Genomic DNA, 25,096 nt, shown 5'->3' with positions numbered 1-25,096 from the left:
CTTGTTTTCCCCACGCCCTTGCTGTTCTCCTGGGAAATCGGGAGATCCTGAGGGAGGAGGGCGGGCAGCTGGTTTTTGCTAAAGATAACCTTTTGGAGGGAAGCAAGCATTCTGCACCCCAAATTCCACTGGGACCACCCAGACTGCCCATTAACCCACCCGACTCCTCACAGTATCATGTCCATTTGGAGAATGAACTAGTCAGAGGAAGCTCTCTCTCTCTGTATGTCTCTCTCTCTCTCTGTATGTGTGTGTGTCTCTCTCTTTCTCCCTGCCCCCACCCCCACCCCGTGATGGAACAAGGACGTAGCCTCGGCCACTTTAGCTTCTACCCTGAAGCAGATGAAATTCCCTTTACCCCTCTGCTCCTGCCTTCTTTCAAGAGCCTGGCTCAGCCCCGCCCCCCCACCCCCCCCCACCCCGTACGCTTTTCCAAGTTTGAAAGCCCTGGGAAAACCTGTAGGAACTCGCTCAGCTCCCCTCACTGCCCTCCTCTGCACTCTTAGCTCCCCCAAAGGTGTGGAAGACCCAGCCTGCCGGGAGGCCGTGTCTGCCCGGGCTCGCTCCGTGTGCATCCCGGCCGTCGGCCACCTCTAAATTCGCTTTGGCTGTGAATTCATATCCTGTCTCCTCTCTGTTCTGCTCCCCTTCTCCCTACACTGTGTCCTTCAAAGAAATAAACCTTAAAACAAGATTGCTTGATTTGAAATTAGTTAATTCTTTTGCTTAGAGAATGAGAAGGCTTCCATTCGCTGGTTCACTCTGCGCGTGGCCACAGCAGCTGGGCTGAGACAGGGGGAAAGCAGCAGTCTCGAGGGGACGCCATGCGGTCTCCTGAGTGGGTGGCAGGAACCCAAGAACTGGAGCCATCACGGCTCCCTCCCACTCACAGGAGCTGGAATGAGGAGCCAGAGGCAGGTAACAAACCCAGGCACTCAGGAATGGGACCTGGACATCTTGACCTGCCAGGCCAAACGCCCTCCCGGGAAGTTCTGGGTATGCGGGGGGCCTGGTGTGCCGGAGTGGGGTGCTGGGGTTGATGCCCTCTGGGCTCTGTTTCAGCTCCTTTTGCTTAGCTGTGAAATGCATGCTGGGAGGTCAGCAGGTGAACCTTGAGAATCTACAAAACAATGAGGAAGAGATAAATACCACCCAGTGTGAGGCCGTGATCTCTGGCCTGGCCTCCCGCCTGCTGGCCTGGGCACTGCTTTCTCGCCAGCTCCGTGTTGATGGGAGCTGTGACCTTGCCCAAACTGTTACTGGAGAAATTGCAGGGTTCTTGTCTTCGCGCAAGAAAGAATTCAGGCGTGAGACAGAGAGTAGTGGGAAGTAAAATAGCAAGGTTTATTAGGGAAGGGACATCCGTAAGGACGGATGGACACCTCTCCAGACAGAGCCTGAGACTGAGAGAGTGCCCAGTTGCTCAGACTTGGGGGGGAGGAAGGAGGAAGGAGCGAGGTTACATGGTTGAGTGGAGAGAGTACACCTGGCCAGACCAGGTGGGCGGCTCAGCAGAGAGGCAGAGGGCTGAGCGTGCAGTCCGCTTGAGGCCTTGAGGCCGGGGGGGGGGGGGGGGGGGGGGTGTTAAGGGGATGGCTCTTGCTTCCCCACCTCTGCTCCTCTTGGAACAAAGGGCTTTTTGGATGTAAATAGAAAAACTTCTATCTGAGTTTTCTCTTGAAGGTCTGAAACAAAGGACTTTATGGATGCAAGTGTTATCAGACAGGAGGAAGGGTGGGCAGGACCCCCTAGAGAATTGGGATCCAGAGCAGGGTATTTGAAATGCAGATACTGGGCTGCACCTGGGAGATGGTGGAAGATTTGTCAGGCAGAAGGGGTGGGGCCCCCCACCTGGCAGGTCATCAGGTAGAAGGGGGCAGGGCAGAGCAGGATGTGAATACCGGGCTGCCCCTGAAACACCATTGGGAGGACCTTGAGATGCAGCATACGCTGGACATAGTCTTCCCTTTAGGCCTGTTACACACACATAAGCTCATACCTAACTTCCTACCTAACAAAACCATATCCCCCTCTGGGTCTCAGGGTCTTCATCTGGAAGGCTGCGGGCTCCAGTGACTGAACTCCACGTGGACAGGAGCGGGGTCTCTCGTTCTCCCCTCTGTGCCAGCCCCAGCCTCTGGGCCCGGGGCGCTGTTTATCTTTCCCTTCGGTTGGGAATGTTCCGACCACTGCCCTTCTCCCCAGCTCCGCTGCTCCGTGAAGATGCTCACCGAGTGTGGGGGGCACTGAGGCTGGCAGGGTGCTCAGGGCTCCCAGACGGGAGTCAGTGTGGGAGGCGGAGGCCCTGGGGGAGCAGAGCTGGCTGGGGGGGCCCTGAGCTGCTGTAGGGGACACTGCACCTTCCATCACCGTGTCCGTATGCTCTGGAGGGCGGCCTCTTCTTCCTAAACAGCTACTCAGACAATCACAGGGCAGGGACAGGTCTTGGGGTGCCCCCTTCCCGGGGTTGGGAGAACAGGACTGCTAAGACCCTCACCATCTACACACTGTCCCGACGGGGAGGCCTGGGGGCACTCACCCAAACACATCCCATTCTGAGCCTTTTCCCTAGAGCATGTGTGTGTGTGTGTGTGCACGTGCAAAAAAAAAAAAAAAAAAAAAAACGGCAAGCAGCCCCCTTCCTCATGTCTCAGCTTGACCTGGCCTCTTCCCTCTCTGACAGAGCGCACTCCATTTTCTGCCACCTTGAACTTGACCACATCAGTGCTTTTTTCCCTGGGTGCCCAGCTAGGATCTGATCCCTTCAGGAAAGGGACCACTGTGGCCCGGGCTGGGCTGCAGGCAGGGGGTGCGGCTGTGGGTCCGAGGCCCCACACAGCCCTGGCTAATGTCCACCTCCTCTCCCACTCAGGTGTCCCGAGGACGTGGCTACGGCACCTTCTCCTCGTGCCATCAGCCAGACCTCGCGAGGGAAGTGAAGCCCACAGAAGAACTTCCCGTCTTGCGTTTATTCCAGGAGGAACAACTCCCTGTGCCCCTGCTGCTGGGGACCAGGACACCCAACAGCCCTGCGAGACCTGAGGCCTTGAGTGCTCGGACACGTTCAGGGGTGCTTGGGCGATTTCAGGTCTCAGGTCTCTCCGAGGCTTTATAAAGTGAGGGCCCCTGCAGCTCACCCATCTCCGCGGCTCCTTCTTTTAATGTCTCTGCACTTGGGGTGCACCGTGGCTGACTGACGTCAAGCTCTGCCAAAGGGTTCCCTCTGCTGGGCACCTGGAGAGCACTTTAAATTAAACCCTTTTCATTTTATTTTACTTATTTGAAGAGCAGAGAGACAGCGAGCGAGTATGAGTGAGGACAAGGGACTCCCCCAGTGCCCCCACAGCTGGAGCTGGGCCAGGTCTCCCACGTGGCTGGCAGGGACTCAAGTCCTGGAGTCCTCACTGCCTCCTGGGACCTGGACAAGCAGGAAGCTGGCATCAGAAGCTGGAGCCAGGAATCGAACTCGGGCAGGCTGAAATAGGACACAGGCATCCTTACAGGTGTCTTAACTGCTATGCCTCCCCCATGAATTCAGTTCCTTTAAAAGCTTTATCGGGGTAAAATTGGTGCACAAAACTGCACATCTTTATGCACTCGGGTGAGTCTGGACATTTTGCAAACACCCGTGAAGCCCACTGTCACCACAATCAGGTAATAAATGTCACCAGCGCGACCAAACCTCCTGAGACCTCCCCAACTCTGCATTTTCAAAAATGCGGCAAGAATACCTGATATGAGATCTGCCTTGTTGGTAATAAATCTCGGGCGTTACCGTGTCTGCATTCTGCAATCAGAAACACAGGAAATGTACAGCTTCCCGCGCCCGTTTCCTCTCTACGCTAAGAGCATCCCCACTTCCGGTCTCAGGAATACGCCTGTTCTCAGCCTGTGCTGGGAAGACCACGGCCCCCTATTTGTTCTAAGACAGCCTGGTGGGATGTTCAGAGGGGTGGGACGCGACAGAGCTCTTCTTGGCTCGGCCACGTCTCTCTTGGCCAAGTCTCATTCGCTTTCACTTCCCTCGGGCAGAGACGGGAACAGGCAGGGGCCCTCTCGGGACACACAGAAGCAGGTGGAGGGGAGGGCCCCCCAGCCGCCACTGTCTGCACGGGCACAGGGCTCTCAGCTCCACCCTGGACAATGACCTGATGCATACCGCCAGTCACGGCAAGGCTGGGGACGCTGTGGGTTCTCCTTGAAGATGCGGCTCTGGAGCCCTGGGTGATGGTCTGATGAGGGGCCCGGTGCTAGGCCCATGGCCACAGCAGCTGCAAACCCAGGGGCTGGCCTGGGATGTACGTTTCATCTCATCTGTGAGCCTCAGCGCCTAGGGACTTCGCTTTTTTTCTTTTTCATCCTAGAAATGTAGTCTGGGAGTAACTTTGCATGTGTGTGTGTGCGTGCGCAAACCAGCCAGCAGAGCTTCCCCTGGGATCAGCACGGTCCCCTGGTCTGCAGTTTCTGATTGTATCTTTGTCTTGTGTTACTTCAGGAGGCTCCTAAGAGACTGCACGTTCAAGGCACAAGTCTGGAGTTGACGCCTGCCAGGCTCATTCCTGCAGCAGGCTCGGGCTTCTGGAATGTGTCTACACGCTGGCGGTGCCACGAGTGGCTGGCGCTGGAGAGCCCTGTCTCATGCATTTCCTTTTCTAATTCATCGGAATGTGGTGCGCTTGTGGGGAGCGCCGGCGTGCAAGGGCGTGGACAAGCGGGGACTCGCCTACCACACTGGCGGCGTTCCTGGAAACTCTTACAGCCCTCAGAAGCTTGTTAGTGAGGCTATCAGACCAGAGGCGGCTGCAGGGTTCTTGTCCCGGAGCCTGGCGGCTCCTCGGGGAAGGCAGCCCAGGTCGCAGGAGCCACACCTTCCCAGTGCCTTTGCTCCCCAGGTCACTCAGCTCGTCCAGCCAAGGAAGTGAGCAGGAAGGAGATGAGCAGCTCCCAGCAGCCTTTGCTGTTAGCAGGAGAAAGGCTGGTGGCAGCTGTGGACTCTCAGATAGACAGCGGCCTCCCTGGTCTCCGAGGCTGGGATGCCTGAAACCACAGACAGCACCAACCCCATGTCCACACGATGCTGTCACCTGGACGCCCCACAGTGTTGCTGCGTCACAGCAGAGCTCACCTGCCCTTCCACGTTTTATGTCCCGGTGTCTCCTGTGCCTCACGACTCTTGGGACTTGGGGCCGTGGCTCAGTCAGGCAAGGGTCACTTAGACACAAACACTGCCCATACCACAAGCCATCAGAAAAGGCAAACAGGTGCTGAGTGACGGACGGGTGGGCCGTGTACACAGCGTGCAGAGCTGGACAGGGCGGCGATGTACCTCCTGGGTGTGATGGAGCAGGGGACTGCGAGGTCCTCACATTACTCAGAATACTGCACAGTTGAAAACTCGTGGACTGTTTCCTTCCAGAATCTTCTATGTAATATTCTCAGACCATGACTGACCGTGAGTACCTGAAATCACAAGTAGGGAAACTGCCCTTCGGGGTTCAGGGTGAGGAAGGGGAGCCACCCTGGCTCTGAGTGCCCCTGAGGGCAGAAACTTGGTGGCTGCCATGGTTACTGCCCCGGCTTCCGTGCCAGCGCGGATGGTGTCCCGGCTGTCTCTGCTCTCAGCTGCTGTGTGTGCATGTGTGTGCGTGGATGTGTGTGTGTGTGGAGGAGGGGGGCTGCCCTGCCTTGCCCCTCGCTCAGCCCTGCGGGGACGGGCTCCCGTCTGTTTCTAGCTCAGAAGCTGTGTCACTGTGGACTTCCTAGACGTGGAGGAACAACAAAGGGCAGTGTCGTTGGCCCTGGGCCACGGGGGCGCTGGCCGGAGGTGGGACATTTGCCCTCTTCCTGCCACCTGGGCTTCTTCACTGCTGGTTCCTTCTCTACATCCCTCAATTCCTGAGACATCACACCGACTTACTTTTTTTTTTTTTTTGTAAATTGTTTTCAGTTTTAAAATTTAACAATGTTTAACATTTTGCCACATTTGTTTCACATATAGATATTGCATATATACAAATGAACTATTTTTCTTGAAAACAGAGATATTATTATCACAGAATGATGGATTCAGACAGTGACCGCAGCATGTCCCGCACATGGTCTAATTCAGGAAAGCAGTAACAACTTTCTAGGTTTGCTGGGGCCTCTGAGGGGCTGACAGGCCTGGGGAAGCAGCGCCACCTAGGGGAAGAGGTGTCCCCGGGCTCACCGAGGGAGGACCGAGTGGACTCACCATAAGCCTCCTGGTGTGTGGAAATCCATGACTTACCTTAGAAATAAAAAATAGGATAGACACTGCAGAAATAAATCCATGCATCTACAACCAGCTTAGCTCTGACAAAGGTGCTGAAGCACTCTCTGGAAAAAGCAGTCTCTTCAAGAAACGGTGTTGGGAAAACTGGATTTACACGTGGCACAAGTCTGAAACTGCACCCCTACATTCTAAAAAATATTTATTTATTTTAGAGGTAGAGTTACAGACTCAGACAGAGAGGTCTTCCATCCGTTGGTTCACTCCCCAAATGGCTGCAATGGCCAGAGCTCAGCTAACTCGAAGCCAGGAGCCAGGAGCTTAGTGCAGGAGCCTAAGCACTTGGACCGTCTTCCATTGCTTTCCCAGACACATTAGCAGGGAGCTGGATCAGAAGAGGAGCAGCCAGGACCCAAACCAGCACCCATATGGGATGCTGGCGCTGCAGGTAGAGGCTTAACCTACTATGCCATGGAGCTGGCGCCATAGACCTCTGCACTTTACCATATACAAAAACCAGGTCAGAATGGATCAGAGATCTATGTGTGAGAGCTGAAATTACAAAACTGCTTGAGGAAAACATGCCAGACACTGGCATGGGCAACAATTTTTTAGTGAAGACCCCGAAAGCACAGGCAATAAAGGCAAAAATAGACAAATGGGATTGTATCAAACTAAGGCGCTGTGTACAGCAAACGAAACAATCAACAGAATAAATGGACCATTGAAAGAATGGGAGAAAAAATGTGTAAAGCATGCACTGGGTAAAAGACTAGTATCCATGGGGCCAGCAGTGCGGCACAGCCGGTAAAGCTGTCACCTGGGACGCCAGCATCCCATATGAGCACCAGTTCAAGTCCCAGTGGCTCCACCTCTGATTCAACTCATTGCTAATGTGCCTGGGAAAACAGCAGAAGATGGTCCCTCCCACCCACATGGGAGATGGAGTTCCTGGCTCCTGGCTTCAGCCTGGCCCAGCCCCAGATGTTGTAGCTATTGCCAAACAACACCCCAAACTAGTTGGGGCTGTTGCTGTAGAACCCCCAAGCTGGGTCTGCTCGCCCAGTGTGCAGAAAGCCAATTGCTGACTTCAGGGTGGTGGAAGAAAGTAGGTATTTATTGCAAAGCACCGAGCAAGGAGCCAGACAACAACTGCTTAATTTCGGGGCTCCCCAAGAAATTAGGGGTGAAGGTTCTTATAGATTGAAATTGGGGCTGAGAGGTGGATGATCAGCTCATGCCCAAGTTCCTGGTTGGCCAATGGAGCTTGTGACCTTCCTTTGATTGGTCAGTGATGCCGTGCTCAGTGATGGCCAGGTGGGCTCCAGTAGGTCTGGGGGTTACGTGAGGTGGAAGTTACGTTCTGCCTAGACCTGGAATTCCCCTACACAAACCACCCCAGGACAACACTGGCCATCAAGGTTCTTATCTATTGGAGAAACAAATGACTCCTTGAGTCTGGTGGTTAGAACCTTGTAAGGCCAGCAGGATCACTCCCTTAAGTCAGTGAATTCCTTTTGATAAAGGGTGGGCCAGGACACCTTGGGCTAAGGGAGACAGACCAGAGGCTGAGTCCTGCGTTTATGTTACAGGGGTTTGGTTTCATGGCCATTCGGGGAGTGAACCAGCAGATGGAAGATTTTTCTCTGTCTTTCCCTCTCTCTGTAACTCTGCATTTCAAATAAATGAATTAAAAAAAAAAAATAAAAACAGCTCTCTGTGGTCTCTCAAAATGGTGCTACAAAAAGACAAAAAGCCTAAGAAGTAAACCTGGAAGGTTAATTTGGATTTTAAATATCCTATGGATGATAGCATGCTTGATTCAGGATTCTGGGAGAAATTAAAATCAATCGGAAAACTGGAAATCTCAGGAATGTTGTTCACATTGAATGCTTCGAGAATAAAATTACAGTTGTTTCTGAGAAACATTCTCTAAAAGGTATTTGAAATACCTTATCAGGAAGTACCTCAGGAAGAACAACCTTCAAGATTGGCTTCGTGGTTGCATCAGACTAGGAGACTTAGGAACTTCCTTACTTCCAGATCAGTCAAGGTGATATACGGATCAGAGTCTGAGGATTAGGCCACGCCTCCCCTGGAGACTTCCCTTACTCATGAAGTACTCACAAGAAAGAAACATCCAGAAACAGATTTTTAGTTTATTGGTCAATTAAAAAATTGTATTCTTAAAAAAACAAAGAAAAAATAAATAAGCTCTTTTAAGAAGATTAATATCTAGAATATACAAGGAACTCAAAAAATTCAAAAACAAAACAAACAATCCAGTTAAGAAATGGGCAAAAGTTCTGAACAAGCATTTTTCAAAAGAAGAATTACAAATGGCCAAGAAACACATAAAAAAATGCTATCATTGGTCACCAGTGAAATTCCAATCAAAACCACAATGAGAGGCCAGCGCTGTGGCTCACTTGGCTAATCCTCCACCTGTGGCGCCGGCACCCCGGGTACTAGTCCTGATTGCTCCTCTTCCTGTCCAGCTCTCTGCTGTGGCCCGGGAAGGCAGCAGAGAATGGCCCAAGTGCTTGGGTTCCTGCATCCGCATGGGAGAACGGGAGGAAGCACCCTGCTCCTGGCTTCAGATCAGCGCAGCGCTGGCCATTGGGGGAGTGAACCAACGTAAGGAAGATCTTTTTCTGTCTCTCTTTCACTGTCTATAACTCTACTTATCAAAAAAAAACCACAATGAGATATCACTTCACTCCAGCTAGAATGGCTATTATCAAAGTCAAAAAATAACAAATGTTGGAGAGGTTGTAGAGAAAAGGGAGCCCTAATACACCATTGTTGGGAATACAAATTAGTACATGCCGTTATGGAAAGCAGTCTGGAGTTTTCTCAAAAACCTAAAAATAGGTCTAACATATGACCCAGTTATCGTACTTCTGGGACTATATCCAAAGGAAATGAAGCCAGCATATGAAAGCGATACTTGCACTCTGGTGTCTGTTACAGTCCAGTTCACAATAGCAGATATGGAATCAACCAGCAACGCACGACTGGATAAAGAAAATGTGGTGCACATACATGATGCGATAGTACTCAGCCATAAAAAAAGAATGAAATCCTGGCCTTTGCAACAAATGGATGGAACTGAAGGTCGTTATTCAAGGTGAAGTAAGTCACAGAAAGACAAATATCACATTTTCTCTCAAATGTTGAAGGCAAAAAAAATGTATTTCATATAATACATACTATTTATATATATTATATATGGTGAAATATGCAGAACTGTATTATTTGCTGCATATTTATAAATGTTTTCACTGAGTTATACTTCCTATGTAACGATATACCCTTCTTTCCTCATTTAAAAATGTAAATCAGCTGATAGCTTTGTTATATTAAATATAGCTTTAAAAGTTTAGAAGTGTTAAAAACAGGAAGACGAGAAAGGGAGAGTCATTGTTCATTTTATAAAAAATATTTCTCATTTCTCTAAAATGCATGCTCTTACCTACATTTAATTTTTTTATTATTTTCATTTCAATTGAAAGGCAGAGGAACAGAGAGGCAGAGAGAGGTCTTCCATCCACTTGCTCACTTCCCAAATGCTTGCAATAGCCAGGGCTGAGCCAGGCTGAAGCAAGGGGCCCAGAACCCCATCCAGCTCTTCCCCATGAGTGGCGGGAACCCAAACACTTGGGCCAACACCTGCTGCCTTTCAGACTATGCATCGCAGGAAGCTGGATTGGAAGTGGAGCAGCAGGGACTCGGGACAGGCACTCTGTTATGAGGTGTTCGCATCCCAAGTGGTAACAAACGCCCATCCCTTTTTCTGCCATGATACTTTCTGTGTAAAGTGAGCAAGACATGATATTACGGCCCATGTCTTGGTTTTGTATATGCCCTTGTCATTTAAATTTTCCTTAAAGTCACAGAAATGAAAACCTAGGCGTGTTTACAGGAGGAAGAACGGTCCTTCATTGCTCGTGTGTGTCCACCTGCGACGGAGGCCACTCATTGCCCATCAAGCCCCATTTGTAGGCCAGCGGTTCGCAGCTCCGTATCTCCATCCTGATGCAGAGCTCCACACGCCCAACTCCAGACGCACCTGCTCAGCTTGAGGTGGATGTCAGAACTGGACTGGTCTTCCCTCAGCTCTGCAGCTGCTCTCTCGGTGGCTCAGAGAACAAGCCCAGTCCTCTCTCTGCCAACTCAGCCAATCACCATCAGATCTGATCTGAGAGATTTCTCTCTCAAAGTCTATCTAGAATCTGACCACATCTCCCTACCCGCACTGCAGGCTCCCAGATCCGAGACACCATGAATTTTCTGGCCTGTATTTCTGCAGTAGCATCTGCACTGGCCTCCCTGCTTCCCTCTCTGTTCTCTGCAATAGAGCATCCTCCGATGTGAGTCAGCTGAGTTCCCTCTACTGAAAAGCCTGCAGGGCTCTCCACCGCACCGACAACGCAAGGAGTCCAAGACCCTCCAGTGGCTGACAAGGCTCTACGTGCTGTGCACCCAGCGCGCCCTCCGATCAGCTCCAACCGCACTGCCAGCTCACTCCAGCCGTGCTGGCCTCTGGGCTGTTCCCTGAGCACACGGGCTCTCGGTCCACGCTGAGTCCAGAACTCAGGTCGAAAGTTCAGTGCCGTGTAACGGTCTTGAAAGGTGATGGGGACTCTACCCAGGACAGGATCTCCCTGAGAGTGGGCTGTTTGGAAGCAGCTGGTCCTGTTGTCCTGTCTGCATGCACCTGCTTATCTTTCTGCTTTCTATCATGCGTGGAGCAACACAAAGCCAAGCAGATGTGGCGGCCAGATCTGTGCTGACATCTAACAAACCCCTCTCCTTCATAAATTTCTCCATCTCAGGTGTTCTGTTACCCCAACAGAAGAGGGGCTGGGACAGTCGTGCACTCTTGTTCCCTCTGCTTTTCTCCTGGACACCATGAGGCTACCTCTCCCCTTCTGAGTGTTTTCTGAGATGTCAAGCACTCAGGTACATCCTGACCAAGTACTCATCCCCAGCAACCCATACTCAATATATTTCCTCAGCTCTCTTGAACTTGAAGTGGACTCACTGCAATGTGCCTTGGATAACAAAAGGTAGGGAGGGAGTCTTGACATCCCAGTTTATACCTGTTGTCCTAAGGTAACCGTCAATAGAGTTCCCTTTCGCTTCTCAAGATTGACTTTGGATGATAAACTCCACTGTCATCCTAGGGGCAACCCATGACTCATCTGGCATTCTCCCCCTCCAGCACGCCACTGGGTTGAAAGTACATGACCTGTAGTCGCCCCATGCGTTCTGCTGGTCTGTGACACCAGGCAGCAAACATCTTTTCCCCTGGTTCTTCACCCTGTCTCTCCTGCAAATACATAATCACAGATGTGTGTATGGGCAGACACATACACACAGACACTTCCATGATAATCTGTGGGGACAGAAGAAGGTAAATTGTGTGACATCAGCAATCTGCTCTACTTCTGTATGATTTTGAACTTTATGCTATATTTTTTTTCAAACATCATCCATCCATTATCCATCCACTGATTCCCTCAACATTATTGTGTATATTCATGTGCTAGGCACGGCAAGTTTTTAGCTTCCAGTCTAATGAGAGCATCAGAGGATAAACAGACTACTTAGTGAATATAAACTCAGAAAGCTTCCTCACAGTCAGGGTGCTACAGTGGGGTGTCATGGAGAGAGGAACTTAAGGTGAGCAGAGAACCTCACTACGGAGGGAGAGACTGAGACTTGAAGGATGAGCAGAGGAAACAGAGGCAGAGGACAGAGCTGCCGGCACCCTGGAGCGTGGGAGAACATGGCGTGCGAGTAGCCCAGAATGAGTGACCTAGGCACTAGGAGCCGGAGGAGCCGAGACTAGGTTGGAAAGAAGTGGGGGCCAGACCACCCAGATATTAAGGGCTACCACGTGTAAGCTACAGTAGGTGAGGAGTTAGGGTATTAGGCAGGTAGTTTATAGCAAATTATAGTGAAGATTCTATGTGTTTCTAGAAGAGGCCCCTGGTAGCTCTTGGAGGCTGACTGAGGGGCAAGAACGGAGGCAGGAGCCTTCAAAGGCTACCCATGGTACTCCAGGCAGATTCTGCTGGCTTGGACAGCGGTGGTGAAGGTGGAGGGAACAGATGGAGTGAGATGTATCCTGGAAGAAGGGCTGACAGATGTGCTGGTGGCACGGATTTGGGAGCCGAGGGAGCGGGCAGAACTGAGGGAAGTGCCCAGGTTTCCAACTGGAGCTACTGGAATTGAGAAGAACCTGAAGGAGTTGGTCTCGTGGGCACAGTAACTGTTACTGCGTGGGGTCCACTGGAGACGACGCAGCCTGTGAGAAAGGTCAAGGTGGCAGTCAGGTAGAGGCATGCGAGCTGCAGGAGACAGCAGTGCTGGGATGTTCATGTGGAGACATGGAGTCAGGGACTGGGGAGAAAGCAGTTCTCACTGGGAAGCAGCAGAAGACTGCCAGGGGCTTGGACCCCTGCACCCACAAGGGAGACCTGGACGCAGCGCCAGGCTCCTGGCTTTGGGCTGGCCCACTCTGGCTGTTGTGGGCATTTGGGACGTGAACTGGCAGGTGCAAAATCCTCTCTCTTTCCATCTTTCTCTTTGCTTTTCAGATAAGGTGAAAATAAACAATAAAACATTTTTAAAAGGAATGAATGAATTAGGACTTGTCAAAGAAAATATCCCTAGTCCTTTATCAAGACATTGCTAATACTCATCAATGAATAAAATGAGCACATTATAAGATGAACTAGTTACCCATAAGATTCAGAATTGTAAAGATGTCAATTTTCCCCCAAAAAATCCAAAATCTGTAAATTCAGTTTGATTTAAGTGAAAATCCCTATGGATCTTTCATGAAGTTAACAACAGGCAGCAGGGACTTGCCTTAGCAGGTATCCAGTCAAACAGAACAGGGCAAGTTCTGGGAGTTCTCAAGGGAGAAAAAGAATAAAACACGGACTCTAAGACAGGAAGGCAGGCAGGCTGAAGGCAAGAAGCCAGTGGGGTCGATGCCTGATGTTGCATGAGGCTGCCGCTGTGGGCTACGTCCGCAGGAAGTCACAACGTCTGGGGGCTGCAGTCAGGGGAGAGGGAGTTTTGACCTTAAGGTTCAAAGGCAATGGCATTTCCACCTGTAAATAAATCCATGGGATGACCAAAGGTGAGCAGATGAAGTGATTAGCATCTGATACAGAGTAGTCATTGGTGTTTTGGCACGGAGCCGAGAGCTCCTTGACCAACCAGATGCTAAAGTTTCTGAAAATCAAGACATGATCCAATGTTTCAAAAAAAAAAAAAAAAAAAAAAAAAAAGGTAGACGGGGGCAGAGGTAATATAGCCTGGAGGCAGAAGTGACGCTGGTAGCAGGCAGCACAGCTGATGAGACTGAAACTCAAAAAAATAGCTCAAGGTTCTGCAAAGGAGGAGGAGGACTGGTCTGTGGGTGCACTGGTGGCAACGGGGCCAGACCTGCCTCTGGACCCCGAGACCTGTGGGGCAAGAGGGAAAAAGGGCTTCTCCAGGTGGGACCCTTAGGACCCCTGTGCTAATGAGGAGCTTGCTCTCTACAGAGTAAGAATGGTCACATTTCCATTACTTGGTCCCGTTCACCTGGCCTTCCCAACTGCTCTCTCAAGTCTCAACACAGGTTTATAGTCACAGCAGGAGAATGTGGAAGACTAAATACTTTTATATTTAAAAAAAGCGTGGGGCCAGTGCTGTGGCAGAGAAGGTAAAGCCACCACTTGCAATGCCAGCATCCTATATGGGTGCCAGTTTGAATGCCGGCTGCCCCATTTCTGATCCAGCTCTCTGCTATGGCCTGGGAAAGCAGTAGAAGATGGCCCAAATCCTTGGACCCCTGCACCTGCATGGGAGACCTGGAAGAAGCTTCTGGCTCTTGGCTTCAGATGGTCACAGCTCTGGCCATTGTGGCCATCTGGGGAGGGAAACAGGATGGAAAACCTCTCTCTCTACCTCTCTGTAACTGTCTTTCAAATAAATAAATCTTTAAAAAAAAAATGTGTGTGTACACTCCCCTCCCCTGTATGCACATAAACACAGACGGGGAGATGACGTGAGAAACCAATGGGTAGATTAAATGTTAGAACAGAATTTCGCAACAGCAGTGCCCTTGACATTTCGCCCAGTTAGTGCTTTGTTGCAAGGGCTGTCCTGTGCACCAGGGGATGTTTGGTAATGCCCGTGCCCTTCGCCCACTGGAAGCCAGCAACACCCCTTCCAACCCATGATAACCAAACATGTCTCCAAATACTGCCAACGTTCCCTGGGGAGACCCGTGCCCTGCTGGGGACTTTCAGGTTAGAGGTGTCCTATGGAAAAGCAGTGAGCATAGGAAGTGATTAGATACACTGGGGAGGCTAAAGACAGGGGGGTGAAATCCAGGCAAAATTCTGGTCTCAGGCATTCAGGGGGGCTTCCCAACATTGCAGCATAAGCCCAGTGATCTGTAAGGGTGGCCTCCTACTGTCTCAGTGTGGCAGGCATTAAGGGTGACGTTCCTTTCTGACTGCTGGGAGCACCTAATAGTGGGTGCAAGGGGTGTCACATGCCTTCATCTGAGACATAACCGAGCCTTTTATAGGGCCCAAATTTTCTAGGTAAGATAGGGTCGCTAACGTGAGCACCAATGCTCCCTAGAGAATCCATGCTCCCATCCAAGTGTATTTAAATCCTCCCTGGAGAGCCCGTGATCACACTGGGGTGTATATAAAGAGTCAGGGTGCATAATCAGCACTGCCGTGCCTAGGGAAACAACACAACCTCATTGATCAACACCAAGATCAACCTCAGTAATTTTTTTTTTTTTTAAACAAGATTCATTTATTTATTTGAAAGTCAGAGTTATACAGAGGGAGGAGAGGCAGAGAGAGAGAGGTCTTCCATCCACTGGTTCACTCCCCAGATGGCTGCAACGGCTGGAGCTGCGCTGATCTGAAGCCAGGAGCCAGGAGTTTCTTCTGGGTCTCCCCTGCAGATGCAGGGGCCCAAGCACTTGGGCCATCCTCCACTGCTTTCCCAGGCCAAAGCAGAGAGCTGGATCGGAAGTGGAGCAGCTGGGTCTCGAACCAGAGCCCATATGGGCGTTAACCCGCTCCACCACAGAGCCTGCCTCAGTAATTCTGTTCTTTGGACATTTAGCTTAGAATGAATTATGAAAAATACTCAGCACACAAACTGGTTTTCAAAACACTTAAAAAATAACAGAAGATAGCTCAGTGACAATAAGAACAAAAAAACAAGTTGATTAAAAAATAGGCAAAGGATGTGACAGACATTTCTCCAAAGCTTTCCAGGTGCTCAGTAGGTGCATGCAAAGATGCTCGGCAGCGCTGAGCACTGGGGAGAGGAGAGCCCAACGACAACCTGGCACCTTTTCTGTACCTGTCAGCCTGCTACCAAAAAGCAACTAGCAAGTGTGGCGAGGAAGTGGAGAAACCGGGCCCCTTGTGCACTGTTGGTGGAAATGCAAAATGATGCTGCCCCAACACAACAGTGTTTTCTCCTCAAAAAATAAACACAGGATAACCAGATGGCGCAGCAACTCCACTTGGGGCACAGCTCAGAGACCTGAACGCAGGGACCCGCAGAGACTTCTGCACACCCACATTCTCAGCTGTGTTATTTGCAAGAGGTGGAAGCAAGCCCAGTGCTCACTGGCAGATGAATGCCCAAGAAGATGTGGGAACACATACAACGGGATATGCTCTGTTAAAGAAGGAAATTCTGACCTGGACGACACATGCATGAACCACGAAGACATCGTGCTAGGTGAGCTAAGCCAGTCACGACAGCACAAACTGAATGCTTCCCCTGACAGGCAGTCCCCGGAACTGTCGAGTTCACAGACATCTGGCAGCAGGGACTGGGGGAAGGGGGAATGAGCAGCTACCATTTCCCAGGGACACAGCTTCAGTTTCGCCAGATGAACGGAGTTCTGGAGACAGAAGCTGATGGTTGCGGAAGTGCACCTGATGCCACTGAACTGTAGGCTTAGGAAAGGTTCAAATGATCAAGTTCATGTGATGTGAATTTTAGCACAGTTAAAAAGAACTGTAACTATAATTAATGACAAGAAAAGATTAGCTGAAGTTAAGGCAATATTTATTCAGTTTCCTTGTAATCACATTATCTAAGGCATATGTGGTGGCTGTTTGGCAAGGATACAATCTCTTTTAAGGCCTTTTATAGTTGGCTTTTAGTTCAGAAGTACATCATAGTTGGTGTGAATGTGAGAGGGCCTGCTTGTGGCACAGGCTCTTATTCACGACCAATGCACTCCTGCCCCACTATGGGCTGAGCGAACTCAATCCCTGCTTCTGGGGCAGGGCACAGCCGGGTGGCAGCTGCTCGGACGGTCACCTGCCGGGCCGTGGCCAGGCCAAGTGCGCGTGGGGCCCGGTGGACTCCTTGTTCTCCTCAGGCTGTGTTCTGAATGATGACTGCGATACCCTGGCCGCCTCCAATGCACGCTGAGCCAACGGCGTATTTTCCACCTCGACGCCTACGAAAGCAAGCAGCAGCTGAAATTTACTCTGCTAAAGAGTAGAATTCGCTGTATTAATTAATTCATTAGTCACATCTGCAGGATTCTCTCTTATTCAGCTCATCTTCTCCATGTCGTCTCCAGTCCTGAGTACTGACTCACAGTCGTAACGGGTGACAGAATCGGGAAAGCTGCATATTTGTAGCAAGGAGAAACGAGAGGAACTGAAAGACAGAGGCAGGCTCAGGAGTGCTGCGGGAGGTGACTCAGGTGCACTCGGCCGGGCTGAGGGAGGGGAACTGCACACACAGTCTCTGGTCTGTTCGCTTTCGGGGTCTTAAGGGAGCTTCAGGGTAAATTAACCGATGAAGTGTTGATAGCACAGGGCAGCTAGTTTACAAATAGTTTATGTCTCTTTCACAGAAATTAGACTCTTTTAAAAAATTCTTTTAAAAAAGAATCACCTGTTCTCATTCCTCAGTCCTGATAAAATGACTTTGAGAAAATTATCCAAGAATTACTTTGTACATGTCAATTACTCATTTTAACTCAGTGAATCATTAAGTGAGATGAGATGACTGTTTCTAGCCTGACATGGAGTCTGATTGATTTCTCAGCCTGAAATATTGGTTTTGTTTGTAATTTTCCTGCTAACAGGGCAAAATGGTCCAAAAGACACTGTGCTAGGAGGAAGAGCTGTTATCAGAACTACGTATTGTCCAATTGTCCAACACATGACCGCTCCTCCTGGAACTCTAGAAAAAACAGTCCCTCTGCTTCAGTGCCTTAAACGACGGCACCAGAATGCGTATTTTTCTTCAGTAAGTTTCTGTTACCCCTGTAACTGGCTTACGCTGCAGGTGTCATGAGAGCCAAGGCCCGTTCTCTCTCACGGCAGTGCCCCAGGACCAGGGAGGAAGCACCCACACCCTGGTCCCTCCGGGAACGTGTGCTGAGAGGCTGCCCTGTGTACAGAGCAAGCATGAGGAGGAGCTCCGATCCCAGACAGGGAGCCTCTAACACACCGGCTGCCTCATTTCCAAGGCCACCTGAACAGCACTGCCTACACCTTGCTCCTGCTAAGCACCAGAGAGGGGGAGTGAAGAACGCTGGAGTGTTCTAGGAAATCTAAATTAATGCATTCCAACAGAAAACGGCAAGTCTGAAACACAGCGATCTCTAGCGAGTACCTTAATTCATGCACCAGGTGCGCAGTGATTCTTGTACCAGATCCGCCCAGAGGGTGCCCCAAAGCGATGGCTCCTCCATTCACATTGGTTCTGCTTGGGTCAAGATCCAAACTCTTCTGAACAGCCAGGTACTGGGGAGCAAATGCTTCATTCACCTTAAAAAAAAATTTAACACTGATAAAAAATCCTCACTCAAACTGATTTCTAACTGAGAACGGCCAATCTGTGGTGTCTTCCTTTGAAAATTACCTCAGAAGGTTTTTGAACTTATCTTTTCTTTCTTTATTTTTTTTTTTAAAGATTTAAAGAGAGAGATTTCCTTTGGTGTATTAGTTATTTCCCAATGCTAAGTAGCACAGGCTTAATTGTCTAAAATTTTCAAGTACTTCCAAAATGTAGAAAGTACATAGTCCATCTTTAAGTACTTCCTTTTCTACCTCTTGTTTTCATTATGCTAAGTGTTAAGATACCTCTGTTCTAACATTAACATTGAAAAGAAAAAAATCCAGGGCAGCACAGTGGTTCAGTGGGTTAAGCCCGCTGCAGCTCCAGCATCCCTGTGGGATGTGAGTCCTGGCTGCTCTGCCTCTGATCCAGCTCCCAGATTAACACGCCTGGGAAGGCAGCAGCAGATGGCCAAGTCCTGCGGCCCTGCGCCCACGGAGGAGACCCAGAAGAAGCTCCTAGCTTCGGCCTGGCCCGGCCCTGATCGTTTTGACCATTTGGGAAGGGAACCAGCGGATGAAAGATTTCTGTTTCCTTTTTTTCCTTTTTCTTTTAAAGATTTATTTTTTTATTTATTTGAAAGAGTTAGAGAGAGAGGGGTCTTCCACCCGCTGGCCCACTCTCCAGGTGGCCGCAACGGCCGGCGCTGTGCTGATCCGAAGCCAGGAGCCAGGAGCTTCTTCTGGGTCTCCCACGTGAGTGCAGGGGCCCAAGGACTTGGGCCATCCTCCACCGCTTTCCCAGGCCATAGCAGATCTCTCTTTGTTTCTTCTTCTCTAACTCTTGCTTTTCAAATAAATAAATAAATCTTCAAAAAAAAAAAAAAAATCACTCCACCCATAAATTTAAGTTTCCTGGGCCAAGCAGCTAAGAAGTAGGCTGAGGCACCCACATCCCATACTGAAGTGCCTAGGTTTGAGTCTCAGCTCTGCTCCAAATTCCAGCTTCCTGCCAATGCACACCCTGGGAGGTGGAGGTAATGGCTCTGAGTATTTGGGTCCCTGCCATGCACATGGGAGACGTGGACTGGCTTCCCAGATCCTGGCTCTGGCCTGCCCAGCTCTGCTGTGGGCATTTTGAGTGAGAACCTGTAGATGGGAGCACACACACCCTCTCTTTCACATAATCTTTTTTAAAAAATTTAAGTTTTCAGTGTCAAAAATTATGATGAATATCAAGCCACAAGATAAAAGCCAAAGATAGGTGCAGATAGTATGAAACATCTAGATTTAGCACCATCTAGATGCTTTTTTATAAAATAATTTTTAAAGAACTAGACATAGAATATGATTTTCTGCTTTTTACAAAAAATATTTTTTTCAAAGATTTATATATTTATTTGAAAGGCAGAGTTGGGGAGGGAGGGAGGGAGGGAGGGAGAGAGAGAGAAAGAGAGAAAGAGAAAGAGAAAGAGAGAGAGAAAGAGAGAGAGAGAGAGAGATATCTTCTACCTGCTGGTTCATTCCCCAGATGGATGCAACAGCCAGGACTTGGCTGGCTGAAGCCAGGTGTCTAAACTGCAGTGAAGTTGTATACAGTTCTAAGAAGTTTCCAAATTTTATTTTAGTAGCAAAATAAGGCTTTGGGCTATACATATGTAAGTAAAGCATGTTTTAAAATATTTTTAAATTTGAGAATGGAGAGAGTGAGTGAGAGTGAGAGAGACAGGAAAGGAGCTGTCTCCCATCTACCGATTCATTCCCTAAATGCCTAAAATGGCCTGGCCTGGGCTGGGCTGGGCCGAAGTTGGGAGCCAGGAACTCAATCCAGACGTCCCATGTGGGTGGCAGGGACACTGCTGTCTACCAGGGTGTGCACTAGCAGAACGCTGGAGTCAGCGGCCAGAGCTGGCACTGCACCCGGCATGCTGACGGAGCACATAGGCATCCTAACCGACTCCTTTACCGCTAGGCTGAACGCTTTTCACAAGTAACACATTTTGATTGGTGGGGAAAATGGCCAATATGGGGCATTTAATGAAAGTAACACTTAGATATTCATCCTGTGAGAAGGTTAGCAGCATTGAAACAAAAAGGGCTAGAACGTGCCCAGCTAAAGCCATCAATGCTATCAAAGTAGCTGGTTTATTCATATTACAAACAGAACACTCACCTCTACCAAATCCATGTCCTTGAGACTCAGCCCTGTTTTCTTCAGCGCCCCATTGATGGCAGGGACAGGACCTGTAGAAGAATAAGAATCATATACAGAAATAAACACCATCTTACTTACTCAAAAAGCTTTTCCGTCTTCACTGAACAAGCAAGAAAGAAATTTGAGCTATTAGTCGCCTCAGTCTTGCTACTTGGACAACACATAGTACACGATGTGACAATAAGGAAACAGAAAGTGGGACCAAGGTGATAAGCTATTTATGCTGTTAAATTGCAGATGAGAGACTTACATGGAAAGTTCCACCATAAATGGCTGTGAGAGCTCAAAGAGCCAAAGGAGTCGCGTGTGGGATTTTAGAGTCAGTGACAGACCACACTGGACATCAAATGGCACAGCACGCAGAGTGCTCTCCTACAAGCCACCACAGGTGTGGCACAGAAGTAACTGGCTCTGCTCTGAATCTTCAGGTCCATCTGGATTCAAAAATTAAAACCCAGCAGCGTCTCCAGGGGTACAGCAAGATGTGAAACTAAGTGACACTCCACGGTAGGCAGCAAATTTAAACACAACAGGACCCCAACTCAAGAAATGCAAACCGGCCCAACAGGACTTCTGAAATAAACACTGTCCCCTGGATTTCTGACATTGCCAACGACAGTTTAATACTGCTCATAATTTTTCAGTAAATTGGCATTTTTTCCTCAAAAAGTTAAAAAAAAAGTCTGGTTAGAGACGATCTACTTCTGTTTGCTCTAAGAGAACAAAACTGTCTCAAATGTCTACAAAGGAAAACAGGTGCGATGTGCTGATTCCAAGCAGTCACGGGTTCTGCACCGAGTGTCACAGGTGTGCCAGGTAACACGGAGCTCAGCCTTCACAAACGCTGCAGGAAGGCAGATGGGTGTGAGCGAATTCTGTCCCCAGGTGAGTCTGCTCTTAGCAACACCTCCTTAACGCTTTCCAACTTAAAGCGCCAGTTCCACGTGGCTACTGATGTAACAGAGAATCGAATTCCACATTCTCTTTGAATGTCTAGGTGGGTGGGTAGTCACGCCTAAAGCGCCAGTCCCCCAACGGTCAGGAGCACACAGTCCTGGAGTGGTGAAAGATACAGAGAATGGAGAGCTGACGACGCCATGACACGGTACACCCGTGCCTACCTCCCTCGGCACAGCAAGCACGACCCGACATGCTCGCCGGAGTTCAAGGGCAGCCAGGAGCAGCAGTGTGCCTGGCAGCAAGCTGAGTTTTAAAGGACTCTTTCCAGGCCCTACTGCTGTTTGCCAGGGCTCAGGGAGGTTCAGCATTCTCGTTAGGAAAGCGAGACACAGCTGTCCAGGCTCTTGCCGCTGACAGTGAGGGACTTATCATTTTGCTTGGAATGGGTTTTCAGTCTTCTCAGTAACAGGAAGCGGCGGAGCAGCTCCAGCAGAGGCTCCTGGTCCCCCCACCAGCCCCACCGGGCCAGCCCAGGAGTGGCAGGGACGCTGTCTTTCCAGCGCCGTGACTTCCCCTGCGCCATCTCCGCTGAGTCCCGGCTCGCTCTCTTTCCTGGGGCTGCCGTTGTGTGGGCAGGGCTAAGCACTGCTCTGGGTTAGACAGCTGCAGAACCCACATCTGCTCTCCTTAAACTGCAGTGGGGAACCCGCCCCTGAGAGGTGCTCACTAACCTATTCTCCCTGCTTAGACGTCAGGTGCCCGTGTTTCACCCATACTGTAAGTGACAGACGAGCCTCTGGGTTAGGGCGGCACCTGACCCTGCGGGACACTCGCACACAGGCAGCTCAGTTTAAGCCGAGGAAAACCAAAACAAAGAAGGCCCTCCCGTGGTGGCATTCACGGTACCACAGAGCAAACACCCAGGCCTGGGAGAAGCAGCAAAGAGCAGGGTGCTTTCTTTGCTCACTGGCTGTGCGAATTAGTCAGAACCTGGCAAACGAGGTGAAAGTGAAAAAGAACTCAAATAACTACTTATGTCTATCTGCTCAATTACACTGATCACCAAAAGCATCCGTGTATCTGAAACGAAATGCTCTGGTGTGGCGGATTTTCATGATCATTTGGGGCTGGGAACGGCTGCTCCAGACACAGTAATCCTAAATGTCATACCAATACTGGGATGTTTAGTCTTTCAAGCTACTTAGATTTCTAAGACAAAAACTGCATTTTGCCAATAGCAGGTAGCTGAAAAAAGCTTGTAAGACTGTAACAGAAAAAAAATGTTGTTTTATCAGATGTTTACATATCTTGTAGCTCTTTTTTTAAACTTAATTATTTATTAGAAAGGCAGAGTGACAGGGGAAGAAACAGACACACACACACACACACACACACACACATAGAGATCCTCAATCTTCTGGTCTACTCTCCAAATAGCCCCCACAGCATCGTCTGGGCCAGGCCAAAGCCAGGAGCAGCAGCTCCCTCTGGGTCTGTGACGGCAGCTCAGCAATAGGTTATCCTCCCTCTATCTCAGGACCCACATCAAAACCAAGTCAGTCAACCAAAAAAGGCAAAAGCTCATGGCAAATCCTGTGGGCCTATCAAGAGCCTGAAATCTGCAACCAGGGAAGGCTTTTCCTTGGCATGTCAGGTTAAGGAGGGAGATCAAAGCCCTTGAGTATCAATTTAATTTTTGTTACTGAATGACTTAATTGTACCCTGTTTCCCCATACAATGAGGACAAGCACCATGGAAATTCAGCATCGTTTGTAGCTCCCAGGAGTGCATCCAGCAAAAAAGCTCTTTTCTCCACCTAGAATTCCTATTTTCCAAGCCACAACCACGAGTACATGAGTCCTTGTGTGTAGGGAGTTCAAATTGTCTCCAGCTAGTACTTTGCTAATCGAGACAAGCATTTTAATGACTCATTCTGCTAATAAGCCTCAGCTGAACCAGGGAGGTATTACTGGGTCTTCCTGAGACAATGTGTTTAACCACAGTGAAAACAGCACTTGGACTCACTTCTGGGCTCCATCACTTACTGGCTTCGAGTCCTGCCAGATAGCGCCCGAGGCCACACTTTGCTCATCCACAAAGAAGCCTCCTCACCTCCTGCAGCTCACGTGGTCTTGGCTTTCCTACTGCGTGGAGGACAACCCTCATACAGATGATGACTTTCAGTGACTGTGCCCAGCCGCCCTTTCTCCCCAGGTGATCCTCATCTGGCTCCCTTTCTAGGACTCTGCACGCCCACTAAGACTCCTCTTCAGAAACGCAGTAGAGCCACTGTGTCACCAGAAACTCACCGATGCCCATGATAGTGGGGTCACATCCGGACACAAAGTAGCCCACGACTCTGGCCAGCGGTGTGAAGTTATGTTTTTTAACAGCGTCTTCACTAGCTAGGACAACAGCTCCAGCTCCATCACACACTCCCTTGGAAACAAAAACAGTGGAATGAGAAAGGGTAAAAGAATCCAGTTAACCACGGCTTCAGCTAGTGGCACACTACGACACTACTACTCATGGAGTGGCACTAGGAACTTGGCAGCAAACAGGACGCAGAGGCACACTTTGGGATTTAACAATTAGTGCTGGCGGTACTCTGATAGGTGAAGGGCATTGTTTTAGACACAGAACACCACCTCACTATGGGAAAACACGTCAAGGGAAGGCTCATACTCAGATGTGGGTCACTGTAAAAAGAAATCTGATGAACTGTATACACAAGAAAGAAAAAAAGTATGAAAACCAAAATAATAAACCCGGTGGATCTCTTTGGAACAATCGGAAAAGCACAAAGAAATCAGAACAGTGTAAGGGCCCTCAGCTGCAATATTTGTGATGGACTATGAAAACCCAAACTAACGGAATACGAACACTACTAGTCTAAGCTAAACAACCAAAGGTTAGCATGAAAGTACCTCAAAGACACGGCCTATTTTACAGGGGACACAAGCAGGAGGGGTAAGCCTACATACCGAAGCATTTCCTGCAGTGACGGTGCCCTCCTTCTTGAACACGGGGGGAAGCTTCTGTAACTGCTCCATGGTAGTGTCGGGCCGAGCATGCTCATCTACTTGCATGGTCTGCTTTCCCTTCCTTGTCTTCACCTCGATCGGAGCCATCTCCTCATTAAAGTAGCCAGCATCATTAGCTGAAAGAGTAGAAAGATTACTGTGAGGAAAAAAAATAAAATAAAAAAATAAAACAGAGAGAGAAGAGGGTGAGAGAGAGTGAGAGCGAGAGGAACAAGAGAAGAAAGGAGCCTTTATTCTTCCACTTAGTTTCTGGTCTACCCTTTGCCCACAGTCCAGTTTGAAAGCAACCTTTACTATTCATACAAGTTGTCTTCCTACTGAGGGATTTAATATACTGTCACACATGAATACAGATGCATTCTGCACTTTTTAAAACAGCAATTCTGATTGTTTTAACCTTTTTTTTGTTTGACAAGGTACTGCTAGGTCATAAGCTATGTTGGTTAGCTACGGATGTAATGGTAATAAATGGATTTCAGGTTTTTAAACACTTCTGGATGAGACAAGAAGGAATTAAAAAGTTGCCAAGTTGTTTATGCCAACAAATAACTTAAATATGAAAATCAAGTCATAGGCAACCTGAAGAGATTACATGAGGCATCACTGACAGCGTAGATAAAATTGTAAACATTTTATATACTTTGACCCCCACTGACTAAAATGGATTATAGTAATCTATAGCTTCAGGAATAACACCATATTAATTTTTATATCACTATGCAATTGGCAAAATAACCCTCTTATCTGCCTTTATTTGGTTTATAATAATCCCATTAGATAAATAGGGAAGGCAAATGTTGTAATCTATGTTATAGGTGCTCAGTGAATA

The 25,096-nt window shown here is 49.1% G+C and overlaps 1 protein-coding gene and 1 pseudogene across 1 annotated transcript in view; one reads left to right on the top strand and one right to left on the bottom strand.

Annotated features, from left to right (window-relative positions):
* The first annotated feature begins 7,982 nt into the window (after nucleotides 1–7,982).
* Nucleotides 7,983–15,383, top strand: LOC103349384 (ribosomal protein eL22-like pseudogene; annotated as a pseudogene).
* Nucleotides 15,384–16,355: 972 nt separating this feature from the next.
* The window catches only part of ACAA2 (acetyl-CoA acyltransferase 2), a 34,142-nt gene continuing 25,401 nt past the window's right edge, over nucleotides 16,356–25,096 (bottom strand). Inside the window, exons 6-10 of the mRNA XM_002713530.5 lie at nucleotides 24,208–24,383; nucleotides 23,533–23,662; nucleotides 20,282–20,352; nucleotides 17,945–18,099; nucleotides 16,356–16,772 (exon numbers count right to left, since the gene is read on the bottom strand). Coding sequence (XP_002713576.1) covers nucleotides 16,688–16,772; nucleotides 17,945–18,099; nucleotides 20,282–20,352; nucleotides 23,533–23,662; nucleotides 24,208–24,383 — 617 coding nt within the window. The 3' untranslated portion in view covers nucleotides 16,356–16,687. The remainder of the gene's footprint in view (nucleotides 16,773–17,944; nucleotides 18,100–20,281; nucleotides 20,353–23,532; nucleotides 23,663–24,207; nucleotides 24,384–25,096) is intronic.

Source organism: Oryctolagus cuniculus, chromosome 10 (genome assembly GCF_964237555.1).
Source record: "Oryctolagus cuniculus chromosome 10, mOryCun1.1, whole genome shotgun sequence".
NCBI lineage: Eukaryota > Metazoa > Chordata > Mammalia > Lagomorpha > Leporidae > Oryctolagus > Oryctolagus cuniculus.
This window is presented reverse-complemented; position numbering and strand designations above follow the sequence as displayed.